Below are 22,814 nucleotides of genomic sequence, written 5' to 3'. Positions count from 1 at the left end.
TGCCTGATGTAGGTGTCTGTGTCTGATATTGTAATTCATGTCCACTCTCGTGGCTTCACCTACTGGAGTTAACTTCATTGAGCACCTTCAGTTCTAGGCTTTGGCTATAAACGTCTTAAAATCCGCCTCCTTCTCAATAAAAGCTTTTATCTTCTCCAGTAGATCATCCTTGACCTCCTTAGGCACCGAAGCTATCCTCCATACAATGATGACAAACAAGCAATTTTTCTCAATATCTCACCCAATTCCCATCCCCGCTTAACAGCCGCACCTCTTCCTTTGGGTGTAATTTCCTCGATCAGATCTTCCACAGTCACTTGATCGATGCCCTTATTCCGGATCACATCTACGTGTCCGTTAAGCAGCGTTATCAGCAACTACACACTTCAAGATCCCGCAACTACTGAGCCAACCTTTGCAGTGCAGCTTCATCTCATCGCGCCAGCCGCACTCGACCAGCTTATGTCGCAGCAGCTCCTTTAGTCGCTCCTTCTCGCCGCTCTGTACCAGACGCTCACTGATGCGTGCCTTGGCCTCCTCATCCAGCCTCTGGCGGTCCGCGTGTGTCCTTCAATCGGAGATAAAGGCGCCGAAACGATCAGTGAACGAGCAACAAGCACGACGCCGCGATAACGTACTCTTCCATCCTTGGTCAGCGTAGTGGCTGAAAAAGTTGATCGGCTTTTCCACCAATAGTCCGACCTGCTTCACAGTACCCTCTTCAATTGGTTAAAATCCTCGTCACCCGAAGCTCGGTCTGGCTCCATGCGTTCGGACCAATTGCGTCACATCGTGGGTCTCTCTGCCTGCGTAAAGCCAGGACGTGCCAAGAGTGTCCGGTCGTGACAGTACCATCGGGGAGCGCAAGTGACTCGGTTGAGGCAAGCCAACACTCTGTTCGTCCGCTTGTTGCGCGCGACTCGGCAGAAGATAAAGGAAGGCAAGAGGCAAAGGCAACCGTCGTGTCGTCGCTCGTGCCGTGGCTTTCCGTTTCCCCCCTCATTGCCGACGCAACAATCGAGGGCAAGGGTTTCGTTCGCACTCGCCACTGCAACTTTCGCCCCAGTCCCGGCAACAGTAAGAACAGCTCGAGCGACAGCATGGAACAGGCGCTGCAGCTCCCGAGACTCCACCTCGACACGTTCGTGGCGCAGCCCAAGTTCCTGGACCCCATCGACCCGCCCACGGTGCCATTTCCCCCTCCGACATGGTAAGTAGGAGACACTTTTCCTCTCATCTCCCACGAATTTTTCCGCTTCAGTTGGACTCAAAATGTTTCATATTTTACTGTTGCCACAGGTGTTTACACAAACCACCAAGAACAATTTCGTTGCTAGACGTGTATAAAGACCACGTGCTCATTGCCACGGTGAGGAAATGCAACTGAGTCCGTTTGAGTTTATAATTAAAAGCTAATAGGTTATTTATTTGTTACAGCACACGGTGGACCAGAAAGCGTTTTATCTTATTGGACGGAACGCAGCGGTGTGTGATCTCGTACTTAGTCACTGCTCCATCTCGAGACTCCATGCGACCATGGTACACCATGAGAAAGGCGCGACGTACCTGGTGGACCTTGGATCTGCTCACGGAACGTTCGTGGACGGTTTAAGACTGACAGCGCTGCAGCCGACTCTCGTGGCGCATGGTTCGGTGCTGAAATTTGGGGCATCTTCTCGTTCGTACACGTTCAAAGTAAGTATTATATTTTTTTATTTCTTATCATGAATACTTTTTTCACTAATTTTTAAAAAAATTTGTAGTCGTTTGATTCTCGTGAGCAAATTGAAGAAATTATCAGCAACCGCGTGGGGTTGCCACCTGACGAGATGCAACTGCAACAGAACACGATGCTTAACTCTCAGATTACGCATCGCTTGGAGCTCTCGCCAACACGACGCAGTATGCCTCCCATGTTCCCAATGGCGCCAATCTGTCAGGTCCCCGAACTCCATGCACCTGATCAGGATGCACCCATGTTGATGGCTCCAGAGTGTGATCGGAGAGGAAGTGCGGACGGCGTTCAGCTGCTGGGACTTGCAGGTATTGGACCAGTACGGAAGCGTTCGCGTGGACAATCAGGCAACTCGCAGGCTTCCGGCTCGTCCGACCAAAGTGGCAGCACGGCGGACCTCAGTGTGTACTGTGACGATCCCACGGATGAGCAACAGGGCGAGCCCAAACGTGTTCACTTTTGTGGCCAACCACCTGAGATTATTCCGGATCAAGAAGAAACAGACATGGAGGACCCGAACTCAGACGCTGTGAGGGTCCGTGAGGACCTTCGGAGGACAGAATTGGCCAATAGCGATTGAATCTCGAAGCCTGTCTCGGATAGAGCGCAGGAAACGATACAAAGACCAAGTGCGATGAAACGCAAACGCTCGGGAACTTGTGACGCGCCCAGGAAGGCGCAACGTGTGAGTGCAACTAAGGAACGAGCGTTGCCAACTATCTCGGAAGTATCTGCGGATTTGTGAAGCTTTTACGGATCTCCCCGACGCGTAGCTGCATGAAGGCTACGGTCGATAATTCGAGTATCCAAGTATCAAAATTGGAGTAAGGAGGTGGAGAGCTCGAGGTCACCGGATGGAAGTGAAAAATGCTCTCATGGATACACTTTGGACTGGAAGTGGCTTCCTCCTTTTCTCCGTGCTTGTGATAAGTTAGTTGGTCCAACTGTTGTAGGAGTATTCATAATTTAAAAGCGGCGTAAGGAGAAAAAATCAGCACAAGTTCAGTGCAGCAATATAAGTTTTGGCAACCTTTGATAAAGATACATTCTTATCCTTATAGCAAAGGTGCATGTTGCAACTCTTGTAAGTTACAAGTTGTAACTTGCAAAAGTTCAGTTTGTTGCTTCATTGTTTTCAGCAACTTGGTGAGCTCAAGCTGAACTGGACGAGCAACACAGCGTTTTCACATCCTTATCACAAGTGACGACACATCACACAGACGATCCCGTGCCCGGAGTCGTAATGATCGAGCCACTTAAAAATATGGAAAAACGTACATTGGATTAACGATTATGTAAAGTAAAAAAAAAAGCAAGATGCATGTCAACTAGACGTCTGTCTTGACGCCCCACCACTCCAATAGAGTACACTGGGCATCTTGCCACAGCCTCGACAGTCAAATCTACGGCGCACTACCAGCAGGCGACTCGAACATTTGGTAGTTCGAGTGCGACTTTGCTCGCGAGCGACTGAAGTTCCTTGATCGCGCGCTGCCAGGAGTGCGAGCACTGCGACGAGACGCGCGGATACGACGCATACGCGCCCGTTCGGCCTCCATCTCGCCCTTGGTGCACACCATTCCGTTCTTGAGTGTCCCCACCGTGAACAGCAGCGCCATGGACACCACACAGCAGCCACTTAACGTGAACAAGTACAGATACTCGTCGCCACTCATCGACTCGTTGGAACGGATATATGTGGCACACACAGGCAACAGGAAGAACACCATAAAGTAGACCGTCACGTAGATCGCGCGTTGCTTGGTCGTGAACAGCCCGACGCACGACACCCAGGGCACCGACGTGATGCCGAGACCCGCAAAGAAATACAGCAACAAACCCACAATCTGAAGCATCAAGTACTCGCTGTCTCCAGTCACAAACTCCGACTTGTCGTTCAGTCCCAGCACGAACACCAGGCCGGCCATCGGCAACAAGGTGCAGAACAAGATGCGCTTGTGGTCGATCCGATCCATGAAGAAGAACGAAAACATGGCGCCCAGGAGCTGCAGCCCCATACAGTTGACGAACATGTAGGTCGCGTCTTCAATGCCGCGGAGCTTGTCCGACAGGTACATGTTGACACAGCCGAGAAAGATACTGGACACCAGCATGAGGAACAAACCCATGACGAACTTAAGGAACGACGTGCCGCCGCTCGCACTCGCGTCGTCACTACCCGCTTCTTCGTCGCGGATCATACGCAGCTCCTCGGACACGCCCTCTTTGCGTCGTAAGACCGCCAAGCAGCGCTCACACGACTCCAGACCTTCACGCATGTACACCCAGTACGGACTCTCCGGGAAAATGTAGACGGCGGGCGTCATGATCGACAGGATAATCGTCGCAATGAACACTTGCCACACCCAGCCCACTTCATTGGACGACGATGAGAACCACGCCGCGAATAGGATGCCAAGAATGAAGCCACTGCCCAGTAGAAGCAGCGCTTTGCCACGCATATCGCGCGTCGAAATCTCGTAGATGTACACGGCTAACGTAGGTAGAAGCACGCCCACCGAGCCTCCCAGCAAGCAGATACCAGGCATCAAGAAGCCCTCGCCGCCCGACTGCACTGCACTGACGCCCAGCATACCCAGAACCGTCAACAATCCACCGAGAACAATCGACAAGCGACGGCCGATAAAGTAGTTCAAGAAGCCGGCCACAAACGCGCCCACCATACACGCAAAGTAGAAGGCGTACGTGACCGATCCATCGCCCACATTCCCGTCCAGGAGATCGTACGTGGTCACGTAACTCAAGAAGCCCGCTGTGCTCTCTAGCGTCGTGAACAAGTGGAACAACCAACCACATCCCATACCTCCCAGCACGCCCATGAACGCAGCCAACGAGAACGCGTACTGTGACGACGCCGACACGACCTCCGAGAAACCCTTGTTGTACATCATACGCGTCTGGATAATGTTCAAAAACGGGATAGCCGACATGACGAGCAACGGGATGATCATGGCCACAGAGAACACAAAGTCGAAGAAGAACGCCAGCTGCTGGAACATGCCCACGGTGGCGATCGACGAGTTGGCGAAGCTGTACATACGCGCCATCTCGTTGATACCATACAGCGCTGCCATGTATCCGAAGAACAGCGAGATGGTTCGTGTAAAGCTCAAGTCGAAGATAGCGACCGTCATGACGAAGAACACGATCGTCGCTAGCGCCACTAAGCCCGTGTACATGATCGCACGAACCGAAGAGTTGACCGAGCGCATCGTGTTCCCGACCGCGCCAAAGAGTCCCATGGCGAGTACCGTGACCACCGCGGCGCCAAACACCAAGCCCACAGTCAAGATCTCCCACTCCAGCGCCACGACGTACCACATGAGCAAGAAGTGACGACACTCGCGCAGAATGACCGTGAACCGAGCAATCGGCCGCGTGTTGTGGTACAGTTTGAGCTCTCCTTTCCACCAGCCGATCCAGCCGCCCACCATCACCGTGTCTTCGTCCTGGTAATCTTCCGCCGCGTACATCCACTTGGCCCACGCCGTCACGTCCGCTTTCGTCTTCTCCCAGTCCAGTCCGTCCGTGTTGAAGATGTACGGAGACACGAGCCAGACCACAGCAATCACCCAGATCGCAAACGTCTGCACGCCAAAGCTCTGCGACGTCTGACAGTACTCAAACGCGAACGAGTTCTCTTCTCCGGCGACGTCCAAGTCGCAGATGTTGAACGTGCCGAACGCCAAGTACACGAGACACAAACCGATCAGCTCCATAGCCTTACGATAGTGACTCGGCGCGTACGCCTTGTACAGCAACACGAACGTCTCGCGCGTGATCTTGAAGCCACGTCCAGTCGCCTTGTACTGCGCTTCGCCATGCAGCAAATTATTGTCGAAGAAATGCATCGTCGTGCCCAGTTGGAAGATAAAGAACGCAGGACCCGCAGTAAACACCATCTCCAGGAACTGGACGAGACCACGACGCAGCCCCATCTCGGCAAAGTACACGCAGATCAGCGGCAGTGACAGGAACAGACCAGCTTGGATGTAGTACTGCGTGTTGTACACCGAGTCCATGTCCTTGTACACGCGGTCGTCGAAGCCGTACAGCTCCGAATTGTCCATGATCACCTGCGTCGTGTTCATGTTGTACACGATCTGCGTCTGCACGCCCGACAGCGCAATGTACACTTTACAGTACATGTACACAAACGTCGTCACGATCGTCATCCACGTGGCATAGTAGAAGCCCGTGTGCGAGTAATACATGGAGTTCAGGCGGAAAAAGTCCATGAACTGACCCATGCGATGCGCCTCACGCGCCAGCGACGTTTCTCCCGCTCCATTGGCCAATTTGCCTTCAAACATCGAGATCTGGGACAACGCCACGTCGCGGCCTTTACCACACTGCATGAACTCGACGTGCGTGACCACGCCGCCTCGTAGCGTACAGTTGAACCCAGCGAACACGTCCTCCGACAAGTTGATGCCCTTGGACGCCTTGGACACGCCTCCGCGTGTGATCGCCAGCACTTTATCGAACACATCCGGGTGGCCATAGTGCATACGCACGTACAGCGGGTCGGCCAGCACACGCTGCGACAGCGTCACGAACACGAGCTCCTGCCACGTCTTGAACTTGGCCAGAGAGCTGGCATTACCCGTGAAAATGTGCTCGCGCATGCCGATAATCGACACAGGCTTCTTGGACGGATGCAGGTCGGCCGTGCACAGCAGCTGAGGCATCTTCAGACACTCTTCAAAGTAATGTTGCTGGTTCATATCGATCGTCTGCACAAACTCTCCACGTGTGAATGGGATGGCGTTGTTCTGATTCTCCGGCTTGCCTTCTCCCAAGATAGGGTCTCCAGGGAGCGAGTAGCGGTACACTTCGACGATCTCGTCGGCTTCGCTCTTGATCAGCACCGTGTCGAACGATTTCTCGCCGTCTTGGTGCTCCACCGTGTCCACATACGCCACACGCAAGTTCGGGTATTCCCGCAGCAAGTAGTCGATGTCTGCCGCTTGCGTTTTGCCCTCTGCGCGGTGCTTACCGTATACTTGACACGCACAGATGTACGAGAACTTGAGCCGCACCATGTCTTGCAACTGGCTCTGCTTCTGCTCCGCCGACTTGCCTGGACTCGAGCCGATCTCCAGCCAATGCAAGATCTTGATCGCGTCCTCGTACATCATCATACCTTGCACGGTACGCGCCAACGTCTGGCCGCGATACGAGGCCCACAAACGGATCTCTTCCGGGTGGTTCTTCTGCGCTTCCTCGGCCGAGCTCACGTCCACACGCTCCAGGAAATTATCCCATTCTTCTTGATGAATTTTAGTCAGATACTTGAGGATCGTCAGGTTCTTGCCGTCCTCCTCGACCTGCTGGAAGATCGGGTGGTTCACCAGCGGATCGTTCAAGTCTTTGAGCGAGAACAACACCGTCTCGGCGTAGAACGGCGTGACGACCGAGAAGCTGCGCATCTCCTTGATAGAGCGCAGTTGCGGGATGTCCATGACCAACGACTTCATGAAGAATCCCAGACGACGCTGCGCCTCGGTGGTGCGCGGCATGGCCTCGGAGCGGTCCAGCGACAGCAGCAGACACGCGCGTGTGGCTGCCCCCATGGCCGTGTCACTACAGAACAAGTTGACGAGTCCGCGAGATGCAAACATGTAGCCATTGGCACTGGAACAGAACTTCGAGTTGCTGAATTTGCGTTGCAGCGCCGGATCCACGCAAAACGACTGCACGCCGTTGAGAAACGCCTCCATCTTGGCTACAAAGTTGCGAATCACACCCATCGAGTGCACGCGTGCATCGGGAATGTGTTGCGACTGCGCGTCCGGGTCGGGCAAGTCCAGAATCTCCTCCAGAAGATCCACTGCCGCCACACGAAGACTAGCCAGCTCACGGACGTTGAACGACTTGAGGAACCCTCCACTGGACGCGATCTCCTCCATCATACGGAAGCCGTCCACCACGTCGGCGTCGTCGTTGCCGAACAACGCAGTGATCACGTACATGCTGGCTGTAAAGAACGACCGGATGGCTGACAGACAGTCATTCTCCACTAGCGTGACACGCAGTTGCGACTCTCCTTTGCCGTCTTTTGCCGTCTTGATAGCCAGCCCCATCGCCTCTGTCAGTTTGCCAGCAGACAGGAATACAGGCTCAAACACTTCGCCAGTGCTACGGATATCATACTGCAGAATGGCTGCCTCTTTATCGTCCAATAGATCGCCTTCACGGAAGGAATTGACGATCTCATTCCACACGACCACAAAGCGCAGCATCATCTGCGATTCGTAAGCTGCAGCGAGCGCACTGGCACGTGTCGAGTCGGTACCGCTAGCTGTGGCATCACTAGAGTGCGCAAGAAGCGTGACCACCTTCTGGTCGAACAACTGCGGAGCCACACGAAACGCCTTGGTCATCTCCTTCGCTCCACGGATCTCCCCCGTCTTCATGAGGATGCCCTGGAAGCCACCGAGTAAAGCTTGGAAGACAGTGAAGTAAATCTGCGTGGCGTAGTTGAAAATAAACACCACAGGAAGCCACAGGGCGATGATTATGCCAATATTGTGGAAAGACACCAGCGAGTTCTGGTAGTCCAGAGTCATGTCGTAGATACTCAACGTCGGTAGGATCAACGGACGCACCAGGATAAAGTACGACGTGATGGCCTCCACGACCCACAGCAGCAGCCAGAACACAATGTACTTGACTCGGAACGAGAAGGGCGGCGTCATGTCTTGACCCACATAGCAACTTTCCCCCTCACGCACAAACTTTGCGGCAAATGTGCCATTAATAACTTGCGGTGCAAAGGCTTGCGTCAGCAACACCAGCAACCCGGGGAGAATGTACGCGCCACACAATGGGTACAAATTATCCAGCAACGTCGTGTCTTTGTTCTCATTCAGAGGCACGTAGATCGTGATGCCAAACAAGATGGCAAAGCCTCCGTTCCAAAGGATACGAGTGGCCAACGCCGTCCCGTATGTGAAAGAGCGCGAGCTGGTGGCCGAGCTCTCCTTGGAAATCAGCAAATGCCAACCGTGGCAAACTTCCATGACGCACTTGAGAAAGGCCATCAGACTGAGACTGAAAGGGATGGCAACAGCGGCAATTTTCAAGTCGCGAGTGGTATATGGCTCCACGACGTCGCCAATGTGCCCGAACTGAGCCCACCCACTTTTGCCGCCATCTGGGGAGATGGTGACGGCAAATGCCAAAACCGTCAAGAGCACCAGAAACATCATGTTGAACTGAAAAATACGGTAGTAGTTCAGTATCAGCGTGAGGAAACTGCGGTGTTCGTAAAACGTCTTGCCGTGGTTTTGCGTCAGCTCCTTCCCCACGTGCGCCACGGGGATGCTGAGACAATGTTGCTTCCAGAAATACTCGTTTATGTCGTCGTAGTTGCGGATTTTCACGTGCTCCAAGGGTTTCCCCAAAGCGTTGCGACGCTTCATGTTGCTGGCCTCGCGCCAAATGGGGCGGATCACCTGATCGAGGTACCAGCCTTCGGGTTGTTGCTCGTGCCCCTGTGGGTCGGCGTTGACCAGGGTCAGCATCTGATGATGCAAATAACAGACGCACTCTGGAATGTGTCGCACATTTGCCGCTTCACCCCAAATAAGGAAATAAAGCATCACGTCCATATGCAAATTGCCAGACGGTGTCGAGTGCGGAATGCCACTGCCAGAATACGTCACCGGACTCGTGTGGATAAATTTGCACCACGATCGGTAGTTGCTGAAAAGCTTATTGGCCAATTGGACAAGGTGATGGTCCGCCGGGTCGCTCGGCAGACAACGCGCCTTGCCATTCGCCAACAGTAGCAGCACGTGCTCGCGCTGGTTGCTCACGGATCCCTCTTGGAACCCGAACTTAGTCTTGAGGAACTCGCAACAGTAGTCTACGGCCGCCTCGTCATCCTGTGTGGCGCCCTTGAAGCTCGCGGGCGTCACATCCATCGTGTTCATGCGCTTACTGAAGCGCTCTGAGCGCTCTGACTTGTTGCGGCGCCGATCGGCATCCAGCTCGAAGTAATTGGAGCTGGCGCGCCGGCGTCGGTCCATCTCGCCATGTCCCGAAGGTCCGCGCTGTGCCATGGCAATTGTTTGTCAGTTGCCGAAGCACTTGTATCTTTTCGGACCTGTGTGGAAAAGGTTGCCGAAATACCCACGCGGGGGTTGGAAAGTGGTGTTAAAGCGACAGGGGGTTAGACACTAAACACGCTCCGATGCCAACAGTGCCTTCCTCTCTTCGCTGGGGGTTTTCCCGTTGTGACGGCACTGTTGGCCCGGGCGTGCGAAAGAGGGAGAAGGCGGCTGTCAAATCACTGGGCTCCAATATGGAAACGGTCACAGAAATATTCAGCGCTGGTGTCCAGAGCCAGGCCAGGATGCTTTTCGACCAATAAAATCGTGCGAGACAACCCACCACGTATTGGTTTTCCGCCCCTCCATGCACGCCAAACACCCTGCACTCTGAAAGGATCAAAATTGCGGCATGCTGCGGCAGTGATGCTTGTATTTAGAGGTACAGCCAGTGGCTGAACGTGTGTGTGTAGTAGCGAAGGCTAATTTCGTGCTGGATAGACTCCCGGAGCCACGTTGGACAAGCGACCGTATCGTCAATCGATCATTGGCTAAAACGCACAAGATCGCTTTTGGTTGGTCAAAAGCTGGCCGGATTTTTTTGAGAAATTTGGGAATTTGATTGATGGGTTCAATTTTAGTTTTGCCTGAGCTTTCCGCTCTCTACATCATGCTTTCTTTCTACCTAATCGCAAACTGCATGGGGCAAAACCTCAGTACAAATACACTCGATGCACCGCTAGACTCAAGCCTATTATTGAGAGCTGCTTGACGATGCCCCCAACTGGCCTGAGGATGATATCTCGGGAGTCTGTGATATCTCCCAATCTGAAGCGATCGGCTCTCGCTCGATTGATCTGGTGCAATTGGCTACAATGACAAATCAAGACGCAAGTGAGCCATGTTGTTTTGCAATGGAACCTCAGCCTGTCGCTCAGCTGCACTTTTGGCCAAAGTATCCGCTGAATTTCAGCCTGAAATTGTCAGCCCGGCATAAACAATGTGAGCCTATGCCATAGGTACCTGCTCGATGACAAGCATGGGCCGATTGATAATAATGTTATCGCCAGAAACGAATACGTTGGCGCCACATCTTTAGAGGCGGGACTGGCGTCGCACGAGCTCGGAATTGCAAACTTCGGGCAAAGCGATCGACGTTTCGACAGCGCTGAGAATCAAAAGTTTGGTCGCTCTGTGAAGCGTGAAAATACGCAAACATCACACTTCATGGTGAAGCAATTCTGCAAACGCTTACGTATGTTAGTACCGGAATGGGACGGAGTGATTCAAACGGTGGCATTTTTAGTGAGTCGTTGAGATGGGTAGCGACGGCTCATTTAGTGCGATTCAGTTTGCAGGAAATGGCTACACTCTCATGTAGCTATTTCTAAAAATAATCACACTTACATTAACTTCAGAAATAGAAGCAAATGTTTCAACCGCCGATCGCTTGTCGAAAGCCAATAAGGATACTTTTAAGTTAAGCTTATATAATACCTCCATTGCTGATTCTTCACGGTATAACGTTAATTTGTAAGGTAGAAACGAACGCATCGCTGTCAGCACCAACGAGCATTCACGTCGGCCATACAGTACTAATGATGTCGCTTAGCTGCTGCCTCTGCCTTTTTGTCTTCCTTTATCTTTGCTATTCGCATTTTACCTCGTTGCCGGTTGCCCAGTATAATAATACATCACGGACGTGGGACATCATCTAACATGTCGGTGGACAAGCCTACACTTCCCAGGCCAGAACGTGACCTACGCCCCACTCGCGAAGCTAAGACAGTCAGACAGGTTTGCATCTTCCATTTCTAACAAATGTATTATCGGCGGATCAGTGGACAATAACGGTGTTCGAAACGGAGATCGACATTGGCGTTTGCATTCCTCTGCTATCCGAGCGATCGATCTGATCAACGTCCAAGCATCCTGCAAAACAATTTTCAACTCGTTGTGTTTCTCCACTCATTCTTCGATTCTCACGACTCCAGACACTTGCCTCTTCTCAACAATCAACCTCCAGCAGCATCATGGTCAAGCTGATATCAGCCATCGTCACGGCAATGGCTGCAGTAGTGGTTATCGCCCAAGACGCTTCCGAGTCGCGGTCTCTAGTGACCACGCACTCTGCGGGCGATGAGCCGTCCCCACCCCACGATTTCAGCCGGGACTTCGCTCCACCTGCCGGTAGTAAACAAGGTGATAACCCCCACGGAGGACACCACCACCACCCACCTCATTATGCAGGAAGTGGTGATCAACAATTCAATGGAAGCGACGATGGCGGTCTACGCCGGAACAGCAGTGGAAGCTTTGGGGGTCGCTTCCCTCATCCTCCAAAAGTCGGTGAAATGCCGGGTCATGGTGCGTTCCACAAGGATAACGACACCGCTTTTGGCCACGATGGCCATCTTCGTGGTAACGGCATGCCCAAAGATAAATTGGCGGGGAGAGACCTACACAACAAAACTTCAGGACACCACCACCCCGGCACGCCACCTCGTGGCAGTGATGCTGGATCGAGACATGATAATGGTAGTGGTGGCTGGCAATTTCCTCCTCCGCCGAATGCCGGAGAAAAGCCTTCGACCCCACGCAACGGAAAGCCACCGAAAAATGAGGGCACACCAGGTGACTACCCTCCACCAGGCACCAATTCTGGAAGCGAATAACTGAAGTTTCCCAGTGGAGAGGCCTCAACACAAGCCAAACACGAGGGGGCATTGATACTGTACCAAGTGTATACCCGAGGAAGATTCATCGCACACGCAGGAACATCATCACAAACCTATCGCCTTATAACAAGAATTGCATATTATAGCACACCATAAAACATTTTTTTTTCGGAGAGATAGCTGGCGAACCTGGTTGTACTGTTCAACCTTATCATAACAAAAAAAGCTCATCGTCGAATAAATACGCACAGCGAGCACCTTGTGATGATAAGCTTCAGGCTCGCTCTTTCTGCTTGGGGACAATAGCAGCCTTTATCACATAATTACTTGGCAAAGTCTCCGCTCGACACACAAGTTGACTGACGAAAAATGCGTGTACTGTGATGCTAGTGGCATCGCTGTTGCCTCTGCATCGCCGGTGATTCCAATTGACAGTGACATTTGCCTTCCGTACCGACAAGATTTCAATGTCGACACACCTACTTCATCCCTGCTATTCTGTGCGTATTCTATCCCAATTTTTTTTTGTGGATTTGACGAACCCATTTCTTCCCAAGATCAAGTGCGTGGTTCGTAGATTCGACGTAAAAACAACTTTAGAGGTTGAAGGAAGGCTTCTTCAGAAGATGGGTTATTGTCACGGACATTACCGTGAAGTTAATTTGTCGAAGACTAAATTTGGACATTGTGGAGATGCACGACACAGTCAAGTACAAGGAAGATACGTTCGGGTTACGCTCCGCGGGTGTGTGCGTGTGGGGGGGGGCTTTATACAGCTCCGTGTGCTCCTCATTGTTGTTAGCTGTACGACGGGTGCTAATTATAATCTGTTGTTCTAGCATTGTTCACCTGTTATGTAACGGGGTACGTAGCACTAAGTGTACCCTGGTTACATGAAGTGTGACACTTCACACTTCAGGAGTATGACATGTCATACTCCGGGATATTTGGTACAAGGTACCAAGGTCATTCAAAACCAACCATTGGTTAAATGACATTGCATTTCTATAGGTAACTGATAGTTTGTATTAACCACAAACTTAACCTACCTATAAATATACTCAGTTTACAATCTACCTTATTTAGGTCACTTCGCTCTCTTTAATTAAAGAGGGGACCTGTGAACTGCCGTTCACTGAGAGTTTGTATACTCTCGGAAGATAACTTCCTCTAGCGCAAGGTGCTGTGTGACCCCGTCACACTTGGTAGCACTTGTAGTCAATCCACGCCATCGCGGGTAGACTACCTGAACCTCCGAAGTTCGTTGCCATGGATAGGAACGACTTCTCCCATATGAACGACTCTCAGTTCGAGTCGGTTCGGAAGATGGCAGGCATCTTCGGGATGGAGGCCCTGCAGAGCCTGGTGGTATCAACACCGGCTGAGCAGCTCGAGCGCGTCAATGCATTCGACGCGTACGAGCAGGGCCTCATCGCGCATGTGCGGGAGAACCTGCAGGCTCCGGCGGCGGAAGCAAATCCGCCTCACCCGAAGCCAATACGGCTGAAGGTAAAGCCGTATGAAAAGAAGGAAGGCGAGAACCTTCACTTCTGGGTCCGAAAGTAGAGCTCGCGATGGACGCGGCTCTGATCTCGACCGAGCAACTGCGTGTTGCTTTTGCACTCTCCAACCTTAGCGGTCGTGCTAAGAGTTGGGTGTACACTCGGGAAGCGACATCCCCTGGATGTTTCACATCCTGGGCTCAGCTGTGCGAACAGCTCCGAGCCGCGTTCCTCCCGGCGAACTACGAGTACCGCCAGCGTTCGCGCTTCCTCGCGTGTAAACAAGGAAGACGCGAACTGCACGAGTATGTGCAAGAGATACGGGAGCTCACGGCGTCCCTAGTGGGAAACCCACTCAATGAACACATCAAGATGACTGTGTTCATGGACGGCCTTCGAGTGGGCCCCGCACGCACTCAGCTGTTCCGGGTGCAGGCAAGCACCCTTGAAGAGGCGATTCAAGTGGCTCTTCAAGAAGAATACAGCCATCGCCAGGCGCGTACGCCGGCCTCAGCGTGGCCTGGGAGTTCCTTGTCGGCTCCCGGTCGAACAAGCCCCAACGGACCAGTTCCCATGGAACTCGGGTCCGCCGAACAGCGTGACATCCGCTGCTTCGGCTGTGGGAAGATGGGCCACTTCAAGCGCGACTGTCCCGCGGAAAGACTCCGCAGACGGTCCTTCCCCAAGCCCGTCCTCAAGGGTCGCTGGCAGAAGCCAGGATCCCGGGGACAGGGGAACGCAGGGAACCAGTAGGGGCGGGGCGCCCTACTGGGGAAGAACTAAGTCTTCGTGATGGGTGCGCGGGTGGCGCGTACCACGGGGACTTAGCCCCTGAGAGTCTTCGCACTCTCGAATCGGCGAAGAGCAGCGGCGGGTTGCTCGTAGTACACGGATGTGTACGGGGGTACGATCACCCCTTTAGAATCTTGATTGACTCTGGGGCGTCGAAGAATTTCGCACGCCGCCAGACGGTTGCTCGTAACAGCAACAAGTTGTCCGAAGCTTTGCGAGAAAGCAAGGGCAACGGGACGGTGTCAGTGCGACTGGCCGACGGGAAGGTCGTCACTGTCCCCAACGTCCAAGTGGATCTGGCTGTCAAGTTTGAAGACTTTGACGGCCTCGAACAGTTCACTGTTCTCGATATGGATCCATATGATATGATCCTGGGCATGCCCTGGCTTGAGAAGCACGAGCCCTGGATCGACTGGCGAGGCAAGGCAATCGGTGCCAGCCGCCCTGCGCAGTCCGACAGAGCATTGGTGAGTCATGTTCCCACCTCTGTCAGGACCCGGGGCGCCCGCGAGGGCTGCCAGGGTACCAAAGCATCCGGCAGATGCTTGGGAGTCGTCGACGTATATGACGACTCCGAGGATGTTTTGATGGTGGCCGCGCCCAGAAGAGGCGCCGGCCAAGTGGGTAACTTAGGTCCACAGGCGGGTAACTTAGTTCCGCAGACAGCTGCAGCTGTCATGAGCACTGAGAACAGCGTGTTCAGAGTGGGTAACAGAGTTCCACTCACGGTCGCCCAGGCCATAACTGAAGAGGAAGACGTCGGATACGCTTCCTGTGTGGGTAACACAGTGCCACACGCGGTCGCCCAGACCTTAACTGAAAAGAAAGGCGTTGAACACGCTTCCTGTGTGGGTACAACAGTACCACACGAGGCCACGAGTGCCTCGGATGTCGTAGCGACGACATCCCTAGACGTGGGCAGCAAAGCTCCCCGTCACAGAAGCCGTCGGCAAAGACGCCGCCGCCGCCTCAAGTCGGATCCGAACTTCGTTCCGATCGACGTCGCTTCAAGCGACTCGGAGTCCAGGGCCCGGGCTCCTCCGACAAGGCCGGTGGAAGAGTGCTATCACATCTTCGATAGCGAGACGGGTTTACCCGTCAAGGCATCTAATGTCCACTTGGAACAGTTGCCAGAGGTTGCAGAGATACTGAACCTCGAGGAAATGACGGCTGAGTCTTTCCTGGCCAACCTCAAGGCTGGAGAGATCGCTGAGATGGTACTCATAAGACCTGAGACCACTCAGGAGGAGCTGAACTCCTCCTCTGTCTTGGACGAGAACGTCCTGGAAGACATGAACAAGCAGCGTCAGGCGCGCTTGGGTTCTGAGATTCTCAAGAACCCCAAGGTTCCGGTGTATCCTTTGGTGACGGAGTATGCGGACGTGGTGAATAAACACCCACCGACCCAGCTCCCACCGGATCGAGGCGTACGGCACGAGATTGATCTCGTGCCCGGCACAAAGTATTGTGTCACGAGGCAATGGCCTCTCCCGCGCGAACAGTGCGAGGTCATTGATGCCTTCTTCGCCGCGAAAGCGAAGGCAGGCATGGTGCGGGAGTCGAAATCCCCGCACTCGACGCCGACTTTCTGCGTTCGTAAGCCGAACGGAAAGTGGCGTCTGGTTCACGCTTATAACAAGCTGAACAACGCAACGGTGCCGGCCCAAACACCGATCCCACGAAAGGATGTGTTGTTGAACAACATGGCCGGGAGCGTACTGTACAGTGCGCTGGATTTGGTAGACGGATACTACCAAATCCTGATGCGAGAGAGTGACATCCCGCTCACCGCGGTAAGCACTCCAAGCGGCATGCTTTGGGAGTGGCTCGTCATGCCGCAGGGCTTGTCTAACGCCCCGGCGACGTTCAATCGCCTGGTGACGCAATTGTTCCGCCCTTTGCGTACCTTCGTACAGACGTACTTCGACGACATTTTCGTCCATAGCCGTGCCGAGGGAGGCAAGACGGCCATGGAGGTGCATCTAGGACACCTCCGTCGAGTGTTGGACGTGATGCGAGCGAACAAGCTCTACGCCAACATCGACAAGTGCGTTTTCGCGTCACCAGAGATCAAAGTTCTCGGTTGCTTCGTAAGCAACGTGGGCGTTCGGGCTGACCCAGACAAGGTCAAGGCCATAGCAGCATGGCCGACGCCCCGATCCCAGAAGGATCTTCGAAAGTGGTTGGGTTTGGCCAACTACCTTCACAAGTACAGCGCTGGGTACGCGGGCTTCGCTAAGCCTTTGTCGAGCCTCCTTCAGAAGGACGTCGACTGGCGCTGGGAACAAGAGCACCAGGATGCTTTTGACAGCATCAAGGCCAGTCTCCAAGAGGCCCCTGTCCTGGCTCTGCCGGACGAGACGAAGCCGTTTAGCGTCGTATGCGATGCCTCCGATTACGCCATCGGGTGTGCATTGCTGCAGGACGACACGGCTGGACAGGAACGAGTCATCTCGCTCCAGTCCCGGCAGCTCAAAGCCGCCGAGCGGAACTACCCTGTCCATGACAAGGAGCTCCTGGCAATGAAATATGCCCTTGTGAAGTTCCGTGTTCACCTTCTGGGCTCTAGGCCCTTTGTGATCTACACAGACCACGCGTCCTTGAGGACGGCGACTAACGCGCCTCACCCCTCCCAAAGGATGGCGAGGTGGCTGTCCTTCTTCGCGGAATACAACTTCCGCGTCGAATACAAGCCGGGCAAGCTCAACGTGCTTGCGGACGCCCTCTCTCGGCGTCTTGACTATGAGTTGGCCCACATCACGCGGGTGACATCGGATCTATATGATCGGATACGCATGGCGTATCGGGACAATGAGGCTGTCGCGCCTATTGTCAAGTTCCTTAAGGCCGGAACGAGCGCGAAGTCCGACTGGCTCTCGTCGCGACAGCGCTCACGGCTCCACCGATATGAGTTGAAGGAGGGCCTCCTCTATTATCGGGTGGAGCCCACTGATCCTCCACGGGTGGTCGTACCAAACGACGAGGATCTGAAGTTCGACATCCTCGCGGAGGCGCATGACGCGCCCTCCAGCGGCCACTTGGGCCGCGAGAAGACCTTTCTGTCGGTCTCTCAGTCCTTCTGGTGGACCCACATGTACAAGTGGGTCGCCCGGTACGTCAAGACATGTGAAACATGTCAGCGGGTTAAACCCGCAGGGCACTCTTCGGCTCCACTACAGAGCCTGCCCGTACCGGCTGATTGTTGGAAGTCGATGAGTCTTGACTTCATCTTTGGGCTTCCCGCCGACGGACACGGCAACACCGGAATTTTGGTGTTCGTGTGTCGGCTGAGCAAGATGGTACATCTTGCTCCAGTTCCCGTCACTGTGACGGGCGAACAAACCGCAAGGTTGTTCGTCGATGGCGTGTTCCGCTATCACGGTCTCCCGGAGACGATTGTCTCGGACCGAGACCCGCGGTTCACTGCTGCGTTTTGGAAAACGCTGTTCCCTTTACTGGGAACTCGTCTGCAGATGTCCACTGCGGATCATCCGCAGACAGACGGCCAAACAGAGCGCGTCAATCGAGTGCTCGAGGACACTCTGCGCAGTGTGTGCGCGGCAGCGCCACGTACGTGGTCGACGCAGCTTCCAGTTGTTGAGTTTGCGCTCAACAACGCGGTGCACGCGTCCACGGGGTTCACGCCGTTCTACTTGAACGGCTTCCGCCACCCAGAGTGCCTCTCACTCTTCGAGGAAACACTGACTCCTCTATTCTAAGTGGGGGAGAGGCTCGGAAAGCCCTTTCCTCCCAGGTCTCGGATGTGAGGCCAGTTTCGCTGCGGAAACAGGTGGAATCCTTTATGGATACCAAGCTGAACATTGTCAGCAGGGTCCGCGATGCCATGGCAGCGGCCCAAGATAAACAAAAGGAGTACTCGGACAAACAAGGAAGAGGAAACTTAAGTATATTTGAGATTGGTGACTTAGTGTTACTAGACACGAGGAACCTACCTCTAGACACTGTTAGCTCTGTCGGCAGCAACAAGCTGAAGCACCGCTTCATCGGACCTTTTGCAGTCCTGGCCAGACATGGTGCGTCGTACACCATCGACCTTCCAAAGTCAATGACGACGCACCCGACGTTCTATGTCGGACGTCTTAAGCGGTACTTTGACCCGCAGGGGGTTGCTGACTCGGAGACCCCCCTTGACCCAGCTCCTCGAAGCGAGGGCCGGTCACAGTCGTCGACGAGGGTGTCGGAGCAGGCACCCAAGCCTCGGTCGGGACGGCAAGGCTGCGGTCAAGACCGTACGCCGGAGGGGCTCCATACGAACGGACCCCGGCGCCATACGCCGAGTACGCTGAGTACGCCGGGTACGCACCATACGCGTACGTCTGGGAGTGTGCCGCAGGCGGCTCCGGACGTGGCAACAAAACCTCGATCCGTCGGATCATGCGAAAGGCCTCGTCCAGATCGGACGAAGAGGCCCGGCGGTCCACCCGCAGGTGCAGGCTCGCGACCTCTCGCTCCACCAGGTCCAGGCGACCCGCAAGACGAGCGAGCTCGCCCTGATTCCCGGCCTGGGCGGCAGCATTACCGCCAGTCCCAAGGCCAAGTGCAATCTCAAGCACGAGGAGACGTTGACGGAGGCGGTCAACCTCAGGGTCCCGTGTCGGACCCGCAGTCGGAGCACTCGAACGAGAGTGGCTCTCGGGAGGCGCCGAGTACTCGTACTCGTACGAGGGCACCTCCGCCCCTGCTTGACCGGAATGGAGAAGTCCACTTCCACGTGGAGCGGATCCTCCAGGAGCAACGGTGTCGCGGGAAGCGACAGCTCCTCGTGAAGTGGAGGGGTTATGCCCACTCCGAGAACTCGTGGGAGCCGATTGAACGGCTCCTGATTGACTGCCCGAAGGCTGTCGCAATCTGGGAACAGAAGCGGCGGCAGCTTCATAAGTAGTCCGGGGCTTCTTGCCCGAACGGGGTACGGATGATGAATACATACCGTACCCGCGCTCATCGTGAGCGCTAGAAGCCGCGCGCTTCAGGATGTCCCTTGGCAGCATACGCTTGCTGATCAAGTGGGCAAACCTCACACGAAGATCACGCTGGTCCAGGATGTGGGACAGCTGCTGATCTTCATGGAGTTCCCATAACTCCGTGGGCGAGTACTTGAGAGTCTCCACCCACGCCCAGAACATGTCCTCACAAGAACTCCATGTGGGACAGTTCTCGGGCATAACCCAGGGGTATCCCCAAACAGGATAGAGACCACCCCGGGTCTCGGGCTTCTTACGACAAGTCGTGAAGTCCTTAAGGGGAATGCGGTGTGGCGCGAGAAGCACACACCGAGCAGCCTCCACGTTGTCGACGAACAACTGTTCTTTCTGAACAAGGGCTCGTTCATAGATGCCCCTAGAAGTGTGGCCGCCCACAAGGCCACGAGGAGCGACGAGAAGCTCTAAGAAGAGGTCAGCCCCAGAGCTCTCCTCGGGAGGCCAATACCCTCTTGAGTTGATGGCAGCTCCCTGGCTGACGGGTGCCGCCACCGAACCCCCACGCACACGCTGGGCAGCTTGGAAATCCTCCTGCTGCTGGTCGAGGTCATTCGAGACCTCCCGGGGCTCAACAATGGCACCCTCCTCTTCCTCTTCTTCCTCCTTCTCCTCCTCTTCATCCGAGGAGCCGAAGAGACTCTGATAGGAGCGTCGAGTCTCCTTCTCCTCGCGGAGTGGAGACTTAGAGGCGGTACGCTTCTTTGAGGGCTTGGCGCCTTCGGCTTTAGAGGCCTTAGCGCGCGCAAGACCCTCGGCAAGCGAGAGACGTTTGCGAGGACTCCCTTCCTCATCGCCACCGGCTTTGGGAGTGCCCTTAGCCTTAACGGCCGGACTCTCAGAGCGCACAGAGGTCCTGGGACTGTGATCACCGTGATCACTAGCGGACGACTGCACGCTGTCTTCTTTGTGCTCACTGGGCACTGGGCTGTGCCCTCCCACAGAGCCCGCAGGAGCATCATGAGTGCTCTCGGACTCGGCATCGTCCTCACTGCCCGAGTTGAACTCACGTTCTACGAACCGAGGGTTCGGACGATTGTCTGAAGACGAGGGCGACGGACTGCGGCGCCTGCTTGCGCGCTTGTCCGCAGCCGCGTCACCCGAGGATCCGATAGCCTCGGAGGCCACCTGAGTAGCCTCCTTAAGTGCAGAGCCTTTGCCGTGAGGCTTAGTGCTCTTGGCCTGCGCCTTACCGGCTGCAGCCTTGGAGCGTGTCTTAGCACCGCTCATAGCAGTGCCACGAGGCATGTTAACGGTCGAAGTGGAGACCTTGACGAAGAGCGCACAGGTTGCTGCTCGAGGCTCTAACTGTAAAGTGAGCCTCCGCCGCGCTCGCGCGGCCGAGTCGATGGTTTTCGACTTTGAGAATGAGAGTTTGTGACGAACATCTCTTCATTCTGATTGGTCGGTAAACCGAACCTAAGTGGGGGAGGATGTAACGGGGTACGTAGCACTAAGTGTACCCTGGTTACATGAAGTGTGACACTTCACACTTCAGGAGTAGGACATGTCATACTCCGGGATATTTGGTACAAGGTACCAAGGTCATTCAAAACCAACCATTGGTTAAATGACATTGCATTTCTATAGGTAACTGATAGTTTGTATTAACCACAAACTTAACCTACCTATAAATATACTCAGTTTACAATCTACCTTATTTAGGTCACTCCGCTCTCTTTAATTAAAGAGGGGACCTGTGAACTGCCGTTCACTGAGAGTTTGTATACTCTCGGAAGATAACTTCCTCTAGCGCAAGGTGCTGTGTGACCCCGTCACATGTTAAGTACTACTGGCCTGTTGTCAGTATTGTTCAGCTGTTAGTTGCTCTCGTTTTTGAGTACCCGCATAAAGAATAACCATTTTGATAGTTTTTGTGGAAGGTGCAGGCGTGATATACGGACACCAACTTCAACGAGTTGCAGTGTTACATGTTGAAGGAGACACAATATAATTAATATCTTCATTTTTTTATTATACGTTGATGAAACTAATTTTTACGTTATTACCTATGCTTTGACGACAAGTAATAGGCCTCACATATAAAATAATAAAGTACTTCCATAGCGCAACTTGTAGAGACATTGTATGTATCCAGTGGGATGCATCAGTACTATGGAAGCTGTACGCATCTTTTGAATGTGGTTGTGACCTTAACATACTCGAATCGAAAGGTAGATTAAATTGTTAGCAGGTCCCTAGTTCTCAGCACCCGAAGCGCTCGATACATCTAGCCTCTAATCTTCAAATGGATGGTTGCCACATGAATCATTTCGCCACTTTTGCCTAGTTTGTAACACGAATGTGTAGGTTGTGGGCTCGGTTGACAGCTGTGGCTAGCTGTTCAGCTTCATAATCCTGAACACTACCGTCGCCAAAACGCACCGACCATTTGTACACTCGGTCTGAGAGCCGTACAGCAATGACAATGTGCAAGTCGTTAGCTCGCAGATGATGCTATCTACAAGCATGTGCTATCAAAGGGTAAGTAGCCAAAACTCTCGTTAGATGGTGTTTTCCTCAGCTCCTATGCTCACTTATAGTAGAAATGAGATAAATATTCGTAACGAGAAGCTAACGAGAAGCTCGTAAGATTGAGTTCAATTCATATCACCTTGTCGACATATTAGTGCACTGAAGATGGTACTCGCCTTGAGTTACAGAACTTCGTCAGCCTCACGGTATCGATATGTCCCGCGTATGTTGTGCTGATTCCCTGTTGATGTGCAACAGGTCACCAGGGTGGACAACAGGCCAGCAGGGGCTGTGAAGGAGCAACAGGTCAGCAGGGGCAGAACAACAGGTATTAAATATTTTTCCCGTACGACTTCCCTACGCTCCACACTGACGGATTCTGTGAGTTCCATCCTCTATACGATGAGTATGTGCACAAAGTGTTTCGGTAAAGGTTATTGAAGGATTACATGCATGGACACGAGTAGGAAGCTGCAGGACTTCCGATTGCACCTTTGCGTCCTACTGCTTCTGCACCAGGAAAGGGTAGTCCGTGTAGCCAGACTCGAGTGGCACAC

The 22,814-nt window shown here is 53.8% G+C and overlaps 3 protein-coding genes across 3 annotated transcripts; 2 read left to right on the top strand and 1 right to left on the bottom strand.

The window, feature by feature from the left end:
* Positions 1–947: 947 nt before the first annotated feature.
* On the top strand, positions 948–2,315 carry PITG_14728 (uncharacterized protein; the record flags this gene model as incomplete). The annotated part of the gene is made up of 4 exons (XM_002898560.1): positions 948–1,210; positions 1,300–1,369; positions 1,438–1,695; positions 1,764–2,315. 4 exons carry the CDS (start codon positions 1,101–1,103, stop codon positions 2,313–2,315), a joined length of 990 nt encoding a protein of 329 aa, XP_002898606.1.
* Positions 2,316–3,138: 823 nt separating this feature from the next.
* On the bottom strand, positions 3,139–9,825 carry PITG_14727 (callose synthase, putative; the record flags this gene model as incomplete). Its single annotated transcript, XM_002898559.1, has 1 exon — positions 3,139–9,825. The coding sequence occupies one exon, from the start codon at positions 9,823–9,825 to the stop codon at positions 3,139–3,141; it is 6,687 nt and encodes a 2,228-aa protein (XP_002898605.1).
* Positions 9,826–10,513: 688 nt separating this feature from the next.
* PITG_14726 (uncharacterized protein) lies at positions 10,514–12,488 on the top strand (the record flags this gene model as incomplete). The annotated part of the gene is made up of 3 exons (XM_002898558.1): positions 10,514–10,529; positions 10,913–11,118; positions 11,808–12,488. 3 exons carry the CDS (start codon positions 10,514–10,516, stop codon positions 12,486–12,488), a joined length of 903 nt encoding a protein of 300 aa, XP_002898604.1.
* Positions 12,489–22,814: the final 10,326 nt, after the last annotated feature.

The sequence above is a fragment of the Phytophthora infestans genome, genomic scaffold (assembly GCF_000142945.1).
Source record: "Phytophthora infestans T30-4 supercont1.36 genomic scaffold, whole genome shotgun sequence".
NCBI classification, from domain to species: domain Eukaryota; phylum Oomycota; class Peronosporomycetes; order Peronosporales; family Peronosporaceae; genus Phytophthora; species Phytophthora infestans.
This window is presented reverse-complemented; position numbering and strand designations above follow the sequence as displayed.